This window comes from Sminthopsis crassicaudata, chromosome 6 (genome assembly GCF_048593235.1).
Source record: "Sminthopsis crassicaudata isolate SCR6 chromosome 6, ASM4859323v1, whole genome shotgun sequence".
NCBI lineage: Eukaryota > Metazoa > Chordata > Mammalia > Dasyuromorphia > Dasyuridae > Sminthopsis > Sminthopsis crassicaudata.
In genome coordinates this window covers 16,461,446-16,483,044 of record NC_133622.1, presented here as the reverse complement: position 1 = coordinate 16,483,044, position 21,599 = coordinate 16,461,446, and the positions used below count along the sequence as shown (strand labels likewise).

At 37.2% G+C, this 21,599-nt stretch overlaps 1 protein-coding gene across 2 annotated transcripts in view; it reads right to left on the bottom strand.

Annotated features, from left to right (window-relative positions):
* The window catches only part of LOC141545820 (sodium-dependent phosphate transport protein 2B-like), a 63,609-nt gene extending 42,068 nt beyond the window's left edge, over positions 1-21,541 (bottom strand). For both annotated transcript variants that reach the window (XM_074273104.1, XM_074273106.1), the window contains exon 1: positions 21,494-21,541. In XM_074273104.1, coding sequence (XP_074129205.1) covers positions 21,494-21,526 — 33 coding nt within the window. In that variant the 5' untranslated portion in view covers positions 21,527-21,541. The remainder of the gene's footprint in view (positions 1-21,493) is intronic.
* Between the last annotated feature and the right edge of the window lie 58 nt (positions 21,542-21,599).

Here is a 21,599-nt window from a genome sequence, read left to right as displayed (position 1 = left end):
TCATAGAAAAAAGTATGGGAAAATTTCATGCCCAAGTAGAAAGAAAAAGAAGAGGGCATATTTGTATATTTGCTACAGGGAATTTAATGGAGACATGAGTGTTAAGAATGGATTTAAAGATGAAAAAGCGTTGGTTTCACTTTCATGAAATACACTCATGTTGCTACATAAAAAGAATGAAATAGTGTACCTGGAAAAGGATCGATCAGGTGAGATGATTTGGAACAATGAAAGTGAAAGCTAAGAAGGTGTTCGTGATGGGTTAGAAAGAGACTTAAAGTTAAAATATGAAAAGTCAAAATTATATGAGGAAGAGGAAAGGGAGCCAGTTAATTTATGGTGAGTATTAAAACTTTTAAAAAAAGGTAGTGCAGGAGTAAGAAAATACTGTGGAAAGAGTATAGAAAAGCAGGAATATGACCAATATGTTCTGTAGAAGTAGGGAAACAGATGCTAAGAATAATTTAAATTAATTTTTTAAAAAAATCCCCTTCTAGCAGTTACTCTATCCATTTCCCAACTAATAGGCTTGGTTGGTTTTAGGAGGTTTTCTCAGCTTTACCAGACCATGAGAAATACTGATGAGGAAAAAGAGACATTTTATAGATCAAGACAAATCTATCACAGCAGCATGAGCATCTGACATATTTCCCATTGTGGGGCATGTAAATGCTACATACTGACAGAGATACTGATGGGCAATAATCAGGCCTTGCAGAGCTGATAAGTTGAAAAGCAAGATCCATCATCAATCTAACAACTAACTAACCAGCAAGTATTTATTGAGCTTCTACTCACTCTCTCCTCCCCCCAATTCATCCTTCACACCTCTGCCTAATTAACCTTCCTTATGCATAGACCCAATTATGTCACTCTCCTTCACCAGCTCCTTCAATAACTAACTTTTCATGGCCTACCAAAAAAGGCTAAAATTCTCAGGTTAGTAGCTAAGGTGCTTAATGACTGGTATTTTCCTCATTTTTAGGCAGTTAGGTGGTGCAGTGGATAGATTGCTGGGCCCAGAGTCAGGAAGACCTGAAGTCAAATTTGGTTGCAAACATTTCCTAGTGATATGTCTCTGGACAGATCATTTCACATCAATATGTCTCAATTTCCTCATACATGAAATGGGGAAAATAATAGTAGTTACCTCCAAGATTTTTGTGAGAATAAGATAAGTTAATACTTATAAAATGCTTTACAATCCTTAAAATCCTATCTAAATGCTATTATTTGTATTACTTGTGTTTATTTGAATTGTTTTTGTTTTTATAGTATTTGTATTATTATTTTCAATTAAATTCGATTCAAAATAACATAGATTTATTGGCAACCCAGTATAATGTAGAGTCCAGCAAACTTGGAGTAAAAAACTTTTGTTCCAAGTCCAGCTCTAGTAAGAAGAAAAGAAAGGAGGGAAGGATTCAGGAAGGGAGGGAGGGAAGGAAGGAGGGAAGGAAGGAAGGAAGGAAGGAAGGAAGGAAGGAAGGAAGGAAGGAAGGAAGGAAGGAAGGAAGGAAGGAAGGAAGGAAGGAAGGAAGGAAGGAAGGAAGGAAGGAAGGAAGGAAGGAAGGAAGGAAGGAAGGAAGGAAAGGAAGGGAGGAGGGAAGGGAAGGAAGGAAGGAAGGAAGGAAGGGGAAGGAAGGGGAAAGAAGGGAAAAGGGAAAGGAAGGAAGGGATAAAAGGAAAGAGGGAAGGAAGAAGCAAACAATTATTAATCATCTACTATTGTACTAAGTGCTTTAGACATGGGGTAACTAGATGATATAGTGGATAGAGTACTGGAGTCAAAGTCTGGAGTCTGGAAGACTTGACTTCAAATCTGCCTTCAGGTACTTAGTAACAGTGTGCTGTGTGTTCCTGGACAAAATCCTTGACCCCGTTTGTTTTAATGTCCTTACCTATAATCTGATCTGGAGAAGGAAATGGCAAACGACTTCAAAAGCAAATGTCAGAGGGCAGATTTGAACTCAACTATTCCTGATTCCTAGCCTAGCACTCTAACCACTGTATCACTTAGATGCTGCAAGGAAATTGAATAAAGAAGCATTAAAAGATTTCCTTGTTGTAAGTTTAATTGATTGTGTTGATGTCTTATATTGGTTGTAATTAAAAAAAAATAATTTAAGACTGGGCTCATTTTTAAGTCTGGCTTGAGTAGGATGATTGATATAGGGGGACTTGGAATCAGGAGGTCTGGGTTTGAATCCCTGGGGTATAATTTAGTACCTGTATAATCCTGAACAGATCTTTGTCTCTGAAAAGCCCAAGTATTTGTACTTGCATTACTCTATTAATAAGTGGGTTCCATTATGTGTGTGTGTGTATATATATCCCCCAAAATTGTAAAATAAAATATTGCCTTGCTGCAGCGAGGGCCCAGTAGAACCTCATTGTAGAGCGAGCATGTCCCGTTTCATGTCTTTCTAGCTCTGTTCAGTAGCCCATGAATAGAAGAAAAAGCAGGATGGAGTGACCCAACGTTGGGCTTTGGTGATGCATGATAGGCTGACACTGCTGGCTACGCAGCCCTGGGCAAATTACAACCTCTCATCCTCCGGATTCCAATTTAAGACTCTGAGCTATAGAGCAAGTGTTGATCTGCAGTGGTAGAGAGGGATACTTTGTTAAGTGCTTCCTACACCAATAAGATCACTGGTCCATTTAAAAAAAAATCCTTCTGCACATAGTAGGAACTTTATAAAATGTTTGTTGTACTCAATCAGAGACTAATGCCATGAGACAGGACCAAATGACCAAAGAAGAATGTATGGAGAAAGGAAGAGAAGGAAATGGGGGGGAAAAATTTACTTTTAGAAGGAAGGACAAATGGATATCTTCAACATAGAGAAGATCCAACTCACTTCCAGTTGATCAATGATGGACAGAAACAACCAGAGAAGGAACACTGGGAAGTGAATGTAAAATATTAGCACTACTGTCTATCTACCCAGGTTACTTATGCCTTCGGAATCCAATACTTAACGTGCAACAAGAAAACTGGATTTATACACATATATTGTATCTAGGTTATACTGTAACACATGTAAAATGTATGGGATTGCCTGTCATCTAGGGGAGGGAGTAGAGGGAGGGAGGGGAAAATTTGGAAAAATGAATACAAGGGATAATGTTATAAAAAAAATTACTCATGCATATGTACTATCAAAAAATTTATAATTATAAAATTTAAAAAATATATTTTAAAAAAAAAAAAAAAGGAAGGACAAAGAGAATACACAATGAGAGCAGTAAAAGGAAAACTATAAGACTCAGCATTGTGGAAGCCAAAGGGGATTATTATTTTTAACTAGATTGTGATGTTCCACAGTTTAAAATTATACAAAGAGGAGGAGGGGAAGAATAGAAAAGACCAATCAGCTCAGCAAGAGGATTGTCAATGGAGACTTGAGAGTAAAGTCAAATGACAGGGAATTGAAGGCAAGTTTTGTTTCTTCTCTCTCCTTCTCCTTGCCCAGCCCCACCGTAGATCTCACCTGCAGTTTGAATCTTACAGAACCACAGGTAGCAGAGCCCTTGCTTCCCAGCCCTAAGAGGAAGCTGATGAACTGGCCCAGTGCCATCTCTAAGACAAGGAGAGTGATTGTGCTTCAGGTGCCTTCCAGGAAAATGCCTCTGGCTCAATGGTGCTGCTCCAGAAAACGGGCTGCCAAGAGCTCAAACAGGACAAAACATTCTTCTACTGACTGCTGGCCTTTGTGTCTGAGGTGCTTTGTGGTTCTCTGACTAAAATGTATAAACACATTCAAACTGCTTCAGAGGAATGCCCGTGGGAGACAATGGCAATGGAGACCCAGGAGCAGAGGAACCCAGAGCAGCAAAACCAATACATCCAAAATTCAATGCCTTCCGTAACCGATTATCCCCCAATTTACACTCTATTCCATTCCCCTCAGACCTCAAAGAATACTTTTGTTTTACACCTTCTTATTGCACTTCTAATGTAATATGGCATTCGTAATAGTTCATTTTACATAGCACGCCAACATTTAGAAATAACTTGCATATATCATCCAATAATTCCTTGAAATAGGCACTATTATTATCTCCATTTTAGAGATGGGGAAACTGAGCCTGAGAAGAGTTTAGGTGACTCACTCAAAATCACACAGCTGATGTCTGAGGAAAAATCTAGCTCTTTCTGAATTCAGGCTCAATACTCTATTAAAACGTGTTTGTGCTTTGTGGGCTCCTAATTAAACTTCAGTGAAGGTCCTGGGTCTCCTTTAAACTTTATATCTCCTCCAATCCCTGCCATGTGCTCTATATGTGGTGCTCTTAGGTCTAATCAGTTGTACAATAAAATTAAACTGAACCCTTCTTGTCTAATTAAAATAACTGAATTTAGCCCTGAAAAAAAAGATGAGAAATGATGCAGTAAGTATGTAATAAATATTTTCAGAATAAAATAAGTAAATATAAAGTTAGTATAAATCATATTTTCCCTACCAAATTTGCTACAAACTGTTGATTGATATTTCCCTAGAGAAAAGGATAATTGCTTGCTAAGACATCTCCTCCTTTTAAGGTTGTTGGGTTTTTTTGTTTTTTTTTAGGATATAAAAAGCACATATTGAGTTCTTTATTAACCCTTTTGTCTTCTGAGTATTCATGATATTGACTACTCCCTCCCAAATGGGAAGCAGTTTCTTACAAGGGTAAACCTGACATGGACTAAATAAAAATAAATTGAAGCTCGAGGTGTTTCTTGGTGGGTTTAACTATTTGTTTTCATGGCAGAAATTAGATATGGATCCACACTTAACACCATATACCAAGATAAGATCAAAATGGGTCCATGATTTAGGCACAAAGAATGAGATCATAAATAGATTAGAGGAACAGAGGATAGTCTACCTCTCAGACCTGTGGAGGAGGAAGGAATTTATGACCAGAGGAGAACTAGAGATCTAATATTCATCACAAAATAGAAGATTTTGATTACATCAAACTAAAAAGTTTCTGTACAAACAATACTAATGCAAACAAGATTAGAAGGGAAGTAACAAATTGGGAAAACATTTTTACAGTTAAAGGTTCTGACAAAGGTCTCATTTCCAAAATATATAGAAAACTGACCCTGATTTATAGGAAACCAAACCATTCTCCAATTGATAAATGGTCAAGGGATATGAACAGACAATTCTCAGATGATGAAATTGAAACTATATCCACTCACATGAAAGAGTGTTCCAAATCACTATTGATCAGAGAAATGCAAATTAAGACAACCCTGAGATACCACTACACACCTGTCAGATTGGCTAAGATGACAGGAACAAATAATGATGAATGTTGGAGGGGCTGTGGGAAAACTGGGACACTGATACATTGTTGGTGGAGTTGTGAAAGAATCCGGCCATTCTGGAGAGCAATTTGGAACTAGGCCCAAAAAGTTATCAAACCTTTGATCCAGCATTGCTGTTATTGGGATTATATCCCAAAGAAATACTAAAGAGCGGAAAGAGACCTGTATGTGCCAAAATGTTTGTGGCAGCTCTTTTTGTTGTAGCTAGAAACTGGAAGATGAATGGATGTCCATCACTTGGAGAATGGTTGGGTAAATTATGGTATATGAAGGTTATGGAATATTATTGCTCTGTAAGAAATGACCAGCAGGAGGAATACAGAGAGGCTTGGAGAGACTTACATCAACTGATGCTGAGTGAAACAAGCAGAACTGGGAGATCATTATACACTTCAACAACAATACTGTATGAGGATGTATTCTGATGGAAGTGGAAATCTTCAACATAAAGAAGATCCAACTCACTTCCATTGATCATTGATGGACAGAAACAACTACACCCAGAGAAGGAACACTGGGAAGCGAATGTAAATTGTTAGCACTACTGTCTATCTACCCAGGTTACTTATACCTTCGGAATCTAATACTTAATGTGCAACAAAAAAATTGGATTTACACACATATATTGTATCTAGGTTATACTGTAACACATGTAAAATTTATGGAATTGCCTGTCATCTAGGGGAGGGAGTAGAGAGAGGGAGGGGATAATTTGGAAAAATGAATACAAGGGATAATGTTATAAAAAAAAATTACTCATGCATATATACTGTCAAAAATTTTTATAATTATAAAAAAAAAACCTATTTGTTTTCAAGTGTTTCTCTATAGAAAGATGGCACTGTCCAATCTAGGTAAATATTTACAACTGAATCTCAAAAACCTTAGACTATTGAGATGGCTTAAACCTTCACAGGCAGAAGTTACCTATTATATAATTAAATGAAAAGTATGGTTACAGGGAAACTTATTCATACAAGAGAGAACAAAATCATATATCTATCAATCTATCTCTCAGCAACTAATCCTGGAATATACAGCACCACATTCTATCCATGATTATAGATCAACTTCCCCCAATAAGACATACTTAAGATAAATTTCTTTGAAAGAATATGTGTAACTGGGAATTGAATGTAAAGTGTTAGCACTACTGTCTATCTACCCTTCGGAATCCAATACTTGATGTGCAACAAGAAAATGGTATTTACACACATATATTGTATCTAGGATATATGGTAACACATGTAAAATGTATGGGATTGCCTGTCATCTAGGAGAGGGAGTAGAGGGAGGGAGGGGAAAATTTGGAAAAATGAATACAAGGGATAATGTGATAAAAAAAAATTACTCATGCATATAAACTGTCAAAAAATTTTATATTTATAAAAATTAATAAAAAAGAATATGTGTAAATTCACATTTATAAATATATATGTATTTAAATATATACAGGCATTTATATGCTCACTCTTTCAAACTTAATTTAAGGGTATTTCCCTTATTTATATGAATACATTCATACATATATGTGTATGCACATGTATTGGGAAAATAAATGTAATTTCTTATGTAAAAACCGTTGACCTATATGAGATTCTTTTCCTAAAAATAAACAAATTTTGGCCACAGGAAATACACTTGAGAAGTTAAAAGAACCTGAGAATGGGGGAAATTAGCCTGAAAAGAAACAAAACTTTTCACCTCTTCATAGGCCTCATCCCATTTAGGCAGGATGCAAGCAATCATTGGATTTTAAGCCAAGAATACTCCTTCAAAGCTCATCAAATTTACCCCTTTTGGGAAATTGTTGAGTGCTGAGGAGGCTGCTAACTCATATGGATTATCAACTCTCTCTCTCCACTTCTCTCCATTTCCAATGTATTTCTAGAACAGCTCATTTGCAAAGCTTAAAACTGGAAACCTAACCAATCCAAGAGATCTTTTCACCTACTTTCCCCTCACTCTCAGGCACTGAGCTCCACAGATTTTGCAGCTCCCTAATGATGTCCCTAAGTAAGTCCCTAAGGGTCATCTTTTTGCAAATGAAAAGGGAGCCATTTGTCTAAAAGAAAAAGGGAGGTTGATGACTTTCCACAGCACTCTCCCTCTTAAATTCAAGTCATTTACAAGTCATTGCATTTTGTCCTCTTCAAGAGTGAAAAGCAAACAACAAACTGATTTTTAAATTGTGAGTTGCATGAAAATATCTATACAAAGTGATCAAGAGTAAAATAAGCAGAACCAAGAAAATTATAAATATAGTGATGACTACACAAAAGTAAATGTAATACTGTCAAGCAGGACTCAAATGTAGAGAGATGTGAAGATTCCCCAAATCTATCCTTTTCCCTGAGGTGGGTGGTCCACAGACATTTACACATTTATTGCACATGTTTTCAGGCTTTTCCAACATACTAATCAGTTATGCTAACTTTTTTTTTTTTTGTCTTTAAAAAAATGCTATTTATCATATAGGATGGTTCTCTGAGAGGGAGACAGATATATAAAACCTTTTTTTAAAAAAAGAAAAATAATGAATCTTGAAAATTAAAAAAAAAAGTAGTGTCAAAAAGAATATTTGTTGATTAATTGAAAGTATGATTACTCTGAGAGATAAATACTAAAATGGTCTTACCAACTATGTGAAATATTTGGGGGAGTTTTTTTCTTTCCTTTCCCCTCTGTTGCCACACTCTTCACAATATGCATTTTTAGAGAAAAATTAAGAAAAAAATTTTCTTACATAAAAACCATCCTTCTTCCCCATTTGTTTTGTCCCTCATTATTTGAAATAGTAGCTTGTTACTAACAGGAATTTTTCTCTATACATAAATTTATTTTTTCCTTGTTAAAGCAGACAGACTGTTAACAACAGGAGGAACAAGTGTTTGGGGGACCCCAAAGCAAACTCATCTCTGTGGAGAGAATTCAGCCAAATAATTCAGACCTAGCTTATACCTGCTCACAAGAGGGAGCATTTACATCTTGGACATCAGGAAACCCTCCAAATAAGGGCTTGATCTATTGTTTTAATTATTGAACGTGATAGAAAAAAAAATTTAATAAAACAGAATAAACTTAAAAAGTGTCATGTAACAATCCCCTCCCTCCCCCCGGAACTGGTTGTTAAAAATGTATCAGCACACATTTAATTTTGAAATTAAAGGCCTATGAAGCTCAAATCTCACACTCCCAAGAGGTGGCTTCTAACTGATGAGCTAAGAATCCATTGTGGCTTCAAAGCTATTGCAAGGAGCCCTATCTATTTAAACAAGGTAGAGAAACATTATAAATATGGTGTTGGAGGTAGGGCAATGAATTTAGAGTTGTTTGTTGTTGTTTTTGTTGTTGTTGTTGTTTTTAAGGCTGGGGTTAAGTGACTTGCCCAGGGTCACACAACTAGGAAGTGTTAAGTGTCTGAGACCAGATTTGAACTCGGGTCCTCCTGAATTCAGGGTGGTGCTCTATCCATTGCGCCACCCAGTTGCCCCCGAATTTAGAGTTCAAAAGGAAATACTAGGGTAAACATGCCCATTGAATCACCTCACAAAAGAACTTCCTCATTCTCTATTTTGCCTCAAAACACACACTTAAGCATCCTAAGTCAATCTGGTACTTGAGGTGACACTTCTAAGAGAATTGTGAAGAGGAAAATGTTAGATACCTAAGTTGTATTTACCTTTGCCATTGTTTTTTATGTAACTCAATTCTTCTGGAAATAGTCTCAGAATCTAATATATGCAAGTATTATATATATATATAGTCTCAGAATCTAATATATGCAAGTATTATATATATATATATAGTCTCAGAATCTAATATATGCAAGTATTATATATATATATAGTCTCAGAATCTAATATATGCAAGTATTATATATATATATACATATATATATATATACATATATATATATATATATATATATATATATATATATATATATATATATATATATATATATATAGTCTCAGAATCTAATATATGCAAGTATTATTAATACTTATGCAAGTATTCATCCAGGTCTCACTTATCCTGAGTTACCCTGGGCTATTAGAGCTATTCTAGTGAGCTATTAGAGAAACTGAGTAAGGAAGACCTAAGGTCTTTAGGCACTTACTTGCCCTGGCAAGTTGGGTAAGTAACTTTACCTCTCCATCCTAGTTTCCCTATCTCTCAACCAAAGAGATAATATTTCTAAAAGGCTTTAGAAACCTTCCAGGATAATATAACTGAGAGCTATTGAGAGATATATATCACTTCAGGTAATTGCTTGTATCTCAAAGTCAAAGTCAATGCAAAACACTCCAAAAGAGAAGAAGAAAAAAAAAAAAAAGAAAAAGAAAAAGTCCTTAATGAACGTGACTAAGATACACCTTTGAGTCTAGAGAATACATCCAGAAAGTAGAGTTAAATCTGAAATTCAAAAAATGAAAGAATTTAATGAACTTTTGTTCTCTTCCCTGAAGCCTTAGGCTAAGCCGGCAGGAGCTCCAGAATTTTGTAAAAGATTCTCAGAGTTTAATCTAGGCCTAGAGGCAAAGCCCAGGTATTGATAAGCACAGGACCAAAGGATCAAATCAGTCCGTGGAGTGAGGCAAACAATCTTCTTCCTCTTCTAGCTTCATTTCCCACTTGGCTTGGAACTGTTTTTGAAATTTAGCATTCTCTCCATCATGCTCCCAATACCCTCATCCTAGGGCAACTCATCATCACAAGACATCCAATCAACCTTGTTACTCCTGCTTGAGTAGCAGCCTCAGGGGCCCTTTAAATCCCATTTCCCATTGGACTAGTCCTGCATAGGTTTATATGTCAGTCACTTTGAATGGGAATTCAGCAGAAAAACAACAAGCACCCAGTGAGGGTAAGGTTTGTGGACTCCATCCATCCTCCTTCTACCAAATGAAGAGGTACTTTTAAGTGGACTTTTTCTCCTGAAAACTGAGTAAATCTCACTGCTCAATTCTGCAGTAAAAACAGAAGGAAATTAGTTAAAATTCCTGGAATCCAGAACACTTTGAAGCTATCCAGGATGCCAATGGACTGTGGAGGAGATTCAAGGTTCACAACATGAATACCAGCCAGAATAGACTTATTATAGCTTCTGCTGCTGTTGCTGTTGCTGTTTCTTCTTCCTTTTTCTTTTATTCCTCTTTCTTCTCTTCCCTCTTTAGCAAGGGATTTGGACACAGATCCTCTAACGCCAAATTAAGCACTCTTTCCATCTGCATAAGTATGATTCCCATAAACCTTATTTTTATATTTTTTATTTATATTCAATCTCCTCAGTTCTTTTTCTGATTGAAGATGGCATTTTCTGTCCAAAGTATTGGGATTGTTTCGATTCCTGAACTGCTGAGAAGAACCGAGTCTTTCATAGTTGATTAACCTTCCTGTTACTGTGTACAATGTATTCCTGGTTCTGCTTGTTTCGCTCAGCGTCAGTTCATGTAAATCTTTCCAGGCCTTTCTATAATCAGCTTGTTCATCCTTTTTTAATAGAACAATAATATTCCATTACTTTCCTATATCACAACTTGTTCAGCCATTCTCCAATCGATGAGCACCTGCTCATTTTCCTACTCTTTGCTACCACAAAAAGAGCTGCTACCAACATTTGTGCACATGTGGGTCCTCTTCCCTCCCTTATGATTTCCTTGGAGTACAGACCAAGAAAGAGGACTGCTGGGTCAAAGTTTTATAGCCCTTTGGGCAGAGTTCCAAATTGCTCTCCAGAATGGTTGGCTCAATGCACCACTCCACGCATTAGTGTCCCAGTTTTTCCACCTCCCCGCCAGCATTTATCATTGTCTTTTCCTGTCATTTTAGTTGAAAGATTGGCGGAGAGGTGTGAGATGGTACCCCAGAGTTGTTTTAATTTGCATTTCTCTAATCAATAATGATTTAGAACATTTTTTCATATGACTATAGATGGCTTTAATTTCATCATCTAAGTGTCTATTCCTATGATTAGATTGTAATGCTGGAGAAACTGAGCAAGATAGAGATTTAAGAATATTTAATAAGTTATTAAATAGGAGAGATTTACTGGGACCAAATGGATCCTTGGTTTGGGAACTGTGGCACAGCAAGATGATTTATCAGTTGGGGAATGACTTGTATTATAAATTTGACACAGTTCTTTTTTTTTTTTTTTTTTTTAGAAATGAGGCCTTTACCAGAAATATTGTAATGTTTTTTATTTTGTTTTGTTTTGTTTACCATTTTTGTACTTTCAACACAACATTAAAAGGAAAGTACAAATCCAGGGTCCCCAAAATTGAGGTCTTTGCCAGTGGAAATGACATTACTTTACTCCAATAACTTTTATTCTCAGTATCTTTATATTATTAAAAATGATGGAGAATCTGAACAAGCAAGATGTGGATTATACTTATAAGCATATACCATATTCTAAATAAAATCTAATTTGAATTTGTAAACCCTCTAAAGGGTTTTAGAGACCCTCCAGGGATTCTCTGACCCACACTTTAAGAACCACTGTTTTTCTACCCATTAATTCTCCAAGAATTTCTTAAGCAGCTAGATTTTCCCTAGTATTCACAGTGGGTATGAAGCAGAGACAAAATTTGGACCCAGACCTTACTCCAAGGACATCTGTCCACTATTTTATGCTGCCTGCTTCTCAAGCATCTAGGTGCAAAGCCCCAAAACACCAAAAAGTCGCTGCTCTCAGAAGAGTGCCACTCACTGTAGGGAAAGAACAGGTACTCAGAAAAATAATCAGAATTACAAAAGAGCATCAGTGAAAAAGGATCCACTGAAGAAAAATTCACTTTAAAAAGATGACTTGGTTGAGTGGTAAGAAGAAGAGATGACTGATGGAGGATGGCATTCTCAGGTGTCAAAAGAACTTAAGAAAGGCTCCCACCACTGAAATTGAAACTCTTGCAGCAAACTCATAAAAGGCTGCAAAATAATAGCAAGAGTTTATACAGCAATCCAATTTTGCAAAAAGCTATACGTATACATTATCTCACAAGATTTTCACAGCACTTCTGTGAGAGATGTAGCTAGTAATCCCATCATATAAATGAGGAAACTGAATCTGAGAGAAGTTCAGAAAGTGTCTGGTATTCCTGACTCCAAAGCCAGCACACTTGGCCACTGTACTACCAACACTACCAAGAGCTGGGCAGAATGGGCATCAGGTATGTATGGATTGAAATCTGGGTCACAGGAGAGAATACTCACATGGATACCATCACAAAATCATTGTGGCAGGGCCAGCATTATTCCTACACTATTCCTACTGTGGTATCTATTTGAGTCAGCTAGGAGCTTTCTCATAATATATATAAGAACATTTCTTTAGGATTTCTATAAATGCAAGTGCCACCTTACCTCTTTAAATGCAAATGGATTGATTTTTTTTTTTTTTTTTTTTTACTAGAATGTCTATGTATGCATATAAATACAATTTTTGGAAGACTATCCCATCCAACCCATTCAGGATCAGCCAATATAATTCTCAATGAGCATTAACCTTTCTCACCCATCTCTACTCTGGTTTAAAGCCTTAAACCTGACTTAGGGAAGTGAACAGTTAAATCAGAAATTCAGAGCATGAAGAACTTAATGGCACCTCTGTTTCTGTGCTTTATCATTAAGCCATTATGAATTAATGGACATCTGTTTGATAGATGAGCCCTGAGTTCTGGGAATGTTTCAGTCCAGCAAAGGCCATAAGAATAGGCCTTATTTCTAGAAGAACGAGCCCAATATTTGACAGATGAGCTATGGGGTGCATCAAAATCTCTTCCAACTCTTCTCTATCCACATCTTCTCTTCTTCTTCTCCTTCATTAGTTGCCTCAACAAATTAAATGCTCAAGTTCCCAAAGGTATTTTCTAAAGGAATATCTATGGGAGCATAGTTAACAGGCCCTAGTTTCCCCTATGAGTCTCTTTCTTAGATGCTCTGAGAAGTGAGAAACACTATTTGACAGACACCAGACACACCTTTCCTGTAATTATACAGCCATATTTGATACTCCTAGCCAGCGTCCAGTCTCCTCCCTAAGAACTGATCTGGTACAGACAAAGATTTGCAGTTTCCAGCTTCCAGCCCTCCTGACACTTAGCTGTCTGTGAAGAATAGTCGCCAAAAAAACCCCTTTCAGATATATATTTTTTCTGTTGTTTCATGAACTCTCTCCCTTCCCTAAGTGCATGCTAATTTACCACAAAAACCACTCATTTGGAAAAGCATTTGCCACCAGCAAATATAGGAATTTTTAAAAAGTAAGGAGAACTTGGATCAATTTTCCTTTCCATTTAAAGGAAAAAAAAGAAAAGAAAAAGCAATCCTTTGGGTCCAGAAAACAACCTTAATTCATTCATTTGAGAATTTGAATAATTTCTCATTTGAGGCCCACAACGGTCTTTATTGATGCTGAGCTTAAAAGTAATATTATGTAAGGGGAACAGTAATAGATCTGGCTCTTGTTAAGTTCAAACTGATGAATTAATTCTCAAATTACAGAAAGGAATGGCAGATGTGGTTGCTAAAATGGCCAGTGATCTTTAAAGATTCACAAATGGAAAAGGAAACATGGGATGGCAAACAAGCAAATGTTAACTCAGTTTTCAAAAGGGCAAGAGGTCCTTTTAACCACAGACTACCTGACTTGAGGTTGATTCCCTGAAAATTTCTACAATTTTAAAATTTAATTTAATTTTTTATTTTCATATATTTTAAAATTTTAATAGTTTTTATTTACCAGATATATGCATGGGTAATTTTACAATACTGACAATTGCTAAACCTTTTGTTCTAATTTTTCCCCTCCTTCCCCCTCCCAGATGGAAGGTTGACCAATACAAGTTAAATGTTAAAGTATAAATTAAATACAATATATGTATACATGACCAAATAGTTGTTTTGCTCTATCATCTTTTCAAAGGGATGTTTTGCAAACCTCTAGAAAGAGAACCAATGATTACTAAGAGGCACCTGGGTTACTTTAAAGAAAAGATTTGTTCTAAATTGAATTTTCTTTCTTTCACTCATTTTTTATTTTTCTCTTTTTTCTTTGCTCTTTACTTTCTGCTTTAGTTCTTTTCTTTTCTTTCTTCTTCTTCTTTTATTTCTGTCTCTGCTTCTGTCTCTGTGTCTGTCTATTTCACTTCACTCTCTTCCTCCCAAGCCTACTTACCTAGTAAATCAGAAGAATTTCACTAGATTTCAGCAAAGCATTTGACAAACTTATAGCATCCTTGTGAAAAAGATGGAGAACGTGACCTTAATGATCCCACAATTGGGTGGGTTTGAAACATGTTGATTGACTGAGCAATGTTGAGATGATGGTCTGTGATGGAGCACAAGTACTTCTTTGTCCTGTTTCTTTCCAGTCTTGTTTTATCAATATTCCTTTTCTCCTACCTCTGATCTCTCTTTTGATTCTGGTGCCTTCCCATCTGTCTACATGCACGCTCAGGCTTTTCCAAATCTAAAATCAGCTTCCCTTAGCCCAACCATCTATAATTGCATCATCCATTTCCTTCTCATTGCTAAAATTCTTGAAAAAGTTATCTCTGCACTCTTTGAAGATGACATGATGGTATACTTAGAAAACCCCAGAGATTCTAATAAAAAGTTATTAGAAATAATTCACAATTTCAGCAAAGTGGCAGGATACAAAATAAATCCACATAAATCCTCAGCATTTTTATATATCACTAACAAAATGCAACAGCAAGAGATACAAAGAGAAATTCCATTACAAACAAATGTTGGGAGTATAAAGTATTTGGGAATCCATCTACCAAAGAAAAGTCAGGAATTATATGAGCAAAATTACGAAACACTTGCCACAAAAATAAAGTCAGATTTAAATAACTGGAAAGACAGTCAGTGCTTTTGGATAGGCCGAGCGAATATAATAAAGATGACAATACTTCCCAAACTAATCTATTTATTTAGTGCTATACCAATCAGACTCCCAAGAAACTATTTCAATGACCTAGAAAAAATAACAACAAAATTCATATGGAAGAATAAAAGGTCGAGAATTGCAAGGGAACTAATGAAAAAAAACTCAGAGGAAGGTGGTCTAAGTGTACCTGATCTAAAGCTATATTATATAGCAGCAGTCACCAAAACCATTTGGTATTGGCTAAGAAATAGACCGGTAGATCAGTGGAACAGATTAGATACAAAGGACAAAGAAGGGTACATCTATAGCAATCTAGTCTTTGACAAACCCAAAGATTCCAACATTAGGGATAAAAATTCATTATTCGGAAAAAAACTGTTGGGAAAACTGGAAATTAGTATGGCAGAAATTAGATATGGATCCACACTTAACACCATATACCAAGATAAGATCAAAATGGATCCATGATTTAGGCATAAAGAGGGAGATAATAAATAGATTAGAGGAACAGAGGATAATCTACCTCTCAGACTTGTGGAGGAGGAAGGAATTTATGACCAGAGGAGAACTAGAGATCATTATTGATCACAAAATAGAAGATTGTGATTACATCAAACTAAAAAGTTTCTGTACAAACAATACTAATGCAAACAAGATTAGAAGGGAAGTAACAAATTGGGAACATATTTTTAAAAGTAAAGGTTCTGACAAAGGTCTCATTTCTAAAATATATAGAGAACTGATCCTGATTTATAGGAAACCGAACCATTCTCCAATTGATAAATGGTCAAAGGAGATGAACAGACAATTCTCAGAGGAAGAAATTGAAACTATATCCACTCACATGAAAGAGTGTTCCAAATCACTACTGATCAGAGAAATGCAAATTAAGACAACTCTGAGATACCACTACACACCTGTCAGATTGGCTAAGATGACAGGAACAAATAATGACAAATGTTGGAGGGGATGTGGGGAAATTGGGACACTGATACATTGCTGGTGGAGTTGCGAAAGAATCCAGCCATTCAGGAGAGCAATCTGGAACTATGCCCCAAAAGTTATCAAACTGTGCATACCCTTTGACCCAGCAGCGCTACTACTGGGCTTATATCCCAAAGAAATACTAAAGAGCGGAAAGGGACATATATGTGCCAAAATGTTTGTGGCAGCTCTTTTTGTTGTAGCTAGAAACTGGAAGATGAATGGATGTCCATCAGTTGGAGAATGGTTGGGTAAATTGTGGTATATGAAGGTTATGGAATATTATTGTTCTGTAAGAAATGACCAGCAGGAGGAATACAGAGAGGCTTGGAGAGACTTATATCAACTGATGCTGAGTGAAACGAGCAGAACTAGGGGATCATTATACACTTCAACAATGATACTGTATGAGGATGTATTCTGATGGAAGTGGAAATCTTCAACATAAAGAAGATCCAACTCACTTCCAGCTGATCAATGATGGACAGAAATAACTACACCCAGAGAAGGAACACTGGGAAGTGAATGTAAATTGTCAGCACTACTGTTTATCTACCCAGGTTACTTATACCTTCGGAATCCAATACTTAACGTGCAACAAGAAAACTGGATTTACACACATATATTGTATCTAGGTTATACTGTAACACATGTACAATGTATGGGATTACCTGCCATCGGGGGGAGGGAGTGGAGGGAGTGGAGGGAGGGAGGGGATAATTTGGAAAAATGAATACAAGGGATAATGTTATAAAAAAAATTACTCAGGCATATATATATATACTATTAAAATGTATAATTATAACATTAATTTTAAAAATATTTCAAAAAAAAAAAAAAAAAAGTCCATCATCCTTCTTACTGAAACTGGCTAAGGTCACCAATGGCTTTCTAATTGTCAGATACAAATGTCTTTCTTCAGTCTTCATTCTCCAAGACCTTTCTGCAGCTGACATTTGAGCATTGTCCCCTTCTTTTCCTCTTCTCCAAGATACCAAAATCTCCTTCATTTATTTGGTTCTTTTGCATCTTTTCATGGGCTCCTAAGTGTTTTCCTGGCCTCTTGGCATGAGGTTTCCTCAAGGAAATTCCCCAAGGAATTGTCTTTGGTTGACCCTCTTTTCTCACTTGATAATCTCAATTACTCTCCAAGTTTCAACCATCACTTCTGTGTGATAATTTACAAATCCACAATCTGTATTTTTTCTCATTAGTATTTCACCTTTCCAAATACATAAGACAGTTTTCAATCTTCGTTTGTAAACCTCTGTGTTTTAAATTTTTCTCCCTCTTTCACCTCCCTCTTCACCAAGCCAGGAAGCAATCTGATATAGTTAAATATGTGCTATCCTTTCAAAAACATTTCCGTATTTATCATGTTGTGAAAAAAAAAAATCAGATAAAAGGAAAAAAATGAGAAAGAAAAAACAAACCAACAAAAAGGTGAAAATATTATACTTTGATCCACATTCAGTCTCCAGTTTTTTCTCTAGATGTGATTGGCATTTTCCAGCTCGTCTATTGGAATTGCCACGAATCACCACACAATCTATAATCTTGATCTCTCTATATCTTCTTTTCTTTTCTTTTCTTTTTCCCCCCCCCTGAGGCTGGGGTTAAGTGACTTGCCCAGGGTCACACAGCCAGGAAGTGTTAAGTGTCTGAGACCAGATTTGAACTCGGGTCCTCCTGCATTCAGGGCTGGTGCTCTATCCACTGCGCCCCCTAGCTGCCCCTCTATATCTTATTTTCTAAGACTGTTTTCCTTACAGACAAGTGTCTTGGAGCTATCTCCCATAATCATGTTTGGTCAATTTCCCTTTTATTTTTTAAGTACTTTCTAAGTTTTCCTATGTTTCCCATTCCTTTTAAAAGGATACCAAAAAAAAAACCATTAGACTACCAGCTATACTAGAAATTGTTCACTTGCACTAAAATCAGAGAAAGGCAGATTTCCATCTCTGTCAGAGCTAGCTGAGCTCTGCCACAAATCATTACATTCATTATACTTGAGTGGCAGGAAGCTTTTTTCTTCCCTTCATTCCCTCCCACAGCCCAGGGTCACCCAGAACCCATCAGGGCTGCTTGATTGCTCACACTTGAATGAGATAGGAATCACTAACTCCATTACATCTGGTCAGAAAGAAGACCATCTGGCCTTACCATGTTCCAAGTCATCGCTTCCTGAGGTCCTCTTCCTTTTCCATTCCCTTTCTCTGTGCCCTCACCCCTATACCCACACATATTAACATCCAACTAGCTGACTTAATCCAAGAATATCCGATCCTTGATATCTATACCTCCGCTGAGCCCTTAGGTTTTGTAGGCCTTTCCACCTGTCCTGCAGCTGAACTTTATTCTGTGGGAAGTCTCCTCCAATAAGAATGTAAACTCCTTGAGAAAAAAGGTAACTTGCTTTACCTATTTGTATTAATAAGAGTTTTGCACATTGCTTAGCACATAATAAGAACTTAATAAATTCTTTTCTTCCTCCATTCCTTTCTTCAGACCTTATTTCCTTCCCTAATCTCTTCCTTTCTACTATCCTTTTTTTCTTTCCTTTCTTCTTTCTTCCTTCTCTTTTTCTTCCTTTCTTCCACCCTTGCTCCTTCCCTCCCTCCCTTCTCTTCTGAGCTCAGAACTGAATAACTAACTCTCTACAGTAGTTCTGCACTTTGATGTCAAAATGGAGGAAAGGAAGCACATTATGGTTTCCTAGATCTTCCGATTTCCTCCTTGTGATGTTGCGATTTTTGATATTCACTTGTCATTCCAGCTTTGCATTGCCATTACCTCCTCCTTTTCTGCCTTATAGTCAACATCCAAATGCTCAATCTTTTCAGTTTCATCTCTACAACTCCCTCAACTCTGTTCCCCTTCTGCCCAGCAGCAGCTTCCTCCAGCTTCTGTTACTGAAGACCTCCGGTGAAGAGGGAACCCCCACTTCTCATCAGAGAAGCACAAGATTAAAGAAATTTGAGAGTTGAAGGGGACCTCCTTGTGGTTCAAGCACCAAAGGAACACCAAAGTCCATGGGGTTTTCCTGGCAAAGATACTGGAGTAATTTGCCATTTCCTTCACCACTATGTCCTCCTTTTACTCCTGAGGACAGACCAGTTGGGGCTAAGTAAATTCTCCAAGGTCACGAGCCCAGCACTCTATTTACTCTACCACCGAGGTGCCCCTCAAAAGTGACAAAAAAAATTCCCCTTTATAATCATCCTGATAAGTAATCATTTTGCCTCTGCTTAAAGATTCCAGAGAAAAGGAGCCCACCATCTCTATTCCACTTTTAGATATCATTAATTGTGGGGCAGCTTTGCAGCACAATGGATGGAGCACCAACCCTGGAGACAGGAGGAGCAGAACTCAAATCTGGCCTTAGACACTTCCTTAGTTGTGTGATCCTGGGGAAGGTTAAATTACTAATTTAACCCTGTTTGTCTCAATTTTCTCACTGTAAATGAGAAAATGGAGAAAATGGCAAATCCCTCTAGGGTCTTTGCAAGAAAACATCAGAAGGGGTCATGAAGAGCTGGACATGTGAGAAAAAGTGGGAGAATAATATCATTTCTACAGCTATAAAGATCAGGAATCGGTAATCAAATCAGTGGTCTACACTAGCTTGGTCAGTAGAAATGCTGGTAGTCACAAAAGTTTATTAAAGGCTCCTAATAAGATATCTCTCACCCATCATCTTCCCAGTCAAGAAGCTAGTTCATGATGCTAAATGAAATGAGCAGAACCAGGAGATCATTCATTGTACATGACAACAATAAGATTATATGATGATCCATTCGGGAGGACAGGGCTCTTTCTAACAATGAGATGATTGAGGGTGGTTTCAATGGTCTTGTGATAAAGAGAGCCATCTGCACCCAGAGAGAGACTGAGGGGCTGAGTATGGATGGATCATAACATACATTTTCACTCTTTTTGCTGTTTCTTGAATTTTGTTTTCTTTCTCATTTCTTTCCCTTTTTGATCTGATTTTTCTTGTGCAAGATAATTGTATAAATATGTATACATATATTGGAACTAATATTTGTTTTAACATGTATAACATATATTGGATTACTTGCCACCTAGGGGAGGGGGTGTGGGGAAAGAGGGGAAAATTTGGAACACAAGGCCATGCAAGAGTCAATGTTGAAAAATTATTCATCCATATGATTTGAAAATAAAAAGCTTTAATAATAATAAAAAAAATTTAGTTCAACATAAATTTCTGATAAAGGGGGCTCAGGCCTAAAACGGGCCAAACCCAGCTGGAGTCAGGGACAGGACAGGAGCTTTTTACAAGCACACATGCTCAATAAAGTTCATCCATATTAACCGACACCTCCCAAAGTTGGGATTATTTGCCATTTTTGAACATGCAGTGCATGACCAGGGAGAGGGAACAAATAAAGGAGTAACATGTAAGGGGTGGCTAAGGAAGACTGGACCCAAAAGAGCTCGGACCAATCCAAACTCTGATGGGAGGGACTGTATCAAATTAACGACATAAACTTGCTCTCTTTCTGTATTTGGTGCATGCTCCCTGAAGGAGGTGTGCCCACTCCCCCAGAGAATAGAAAGCTGCAACTTTCAGTGTCTCTTTCTCTGAATAAAATATCACCAGCTTTCAGAAATTGAGTCTGGGGTCTTGTTTCTCACAGACATGACTAACCCAATTGACTAAACTAATAGTTGTTGGGAAGTTTTTCTTGACATGAAGCTCAGTTTGATCTCTTTGGCAACATCTGCCCATCACCACTGGTTTGGTCCTCTGGGGCGGAGTCCAATCTCTCTTGTATGGGACTACTTTTTGAATACTTATGTTCCCTCAGATTTTTCTCCCTGATAAATATGCCCAGCTCTTTCAATAAATTCCCACGTGAAAGGAGCCCTTCTCCCACTGTAATTTTCCTCCTCTGGGTACCCTGAGGCTCATCAAAGTGTTCCTTGGATCGAGGGGCTCAGAGTTATCTCTCTTCACAACTTCCATTATTATCACACCTGGTTCTGCCCCCTGTCCTCACAGAACAGGTTTAATCCCTTGGATAGCAGGAGCAAAGTCCAGATCAATTCTTTGCTTGAAAAAACAGAAAATCAAGCAGTTCCCCCTGTCTCCAGAGTAAAGTTCCGTTTCCTTTGGTTATCGATGCTCCAAGCTTGCCCTCCCTTTCCATCTTTCCCTCTCCGTACCCTTCCTCCCTCCTACACTCTGGAGCCAAGCACATTGGACTAGTGGTCTCCTCAACATTCACTGCCCCTCCCATCCGTCCCCTCACCTTTTCTCTGACTTCTGGACGGGCCTCCTTCATTCTTTTTACCTGATGACCAGTTTCCACCTGACTCTTAAAGCCCAACTCAAATGTCACTTCCCCCAGGAAGCCT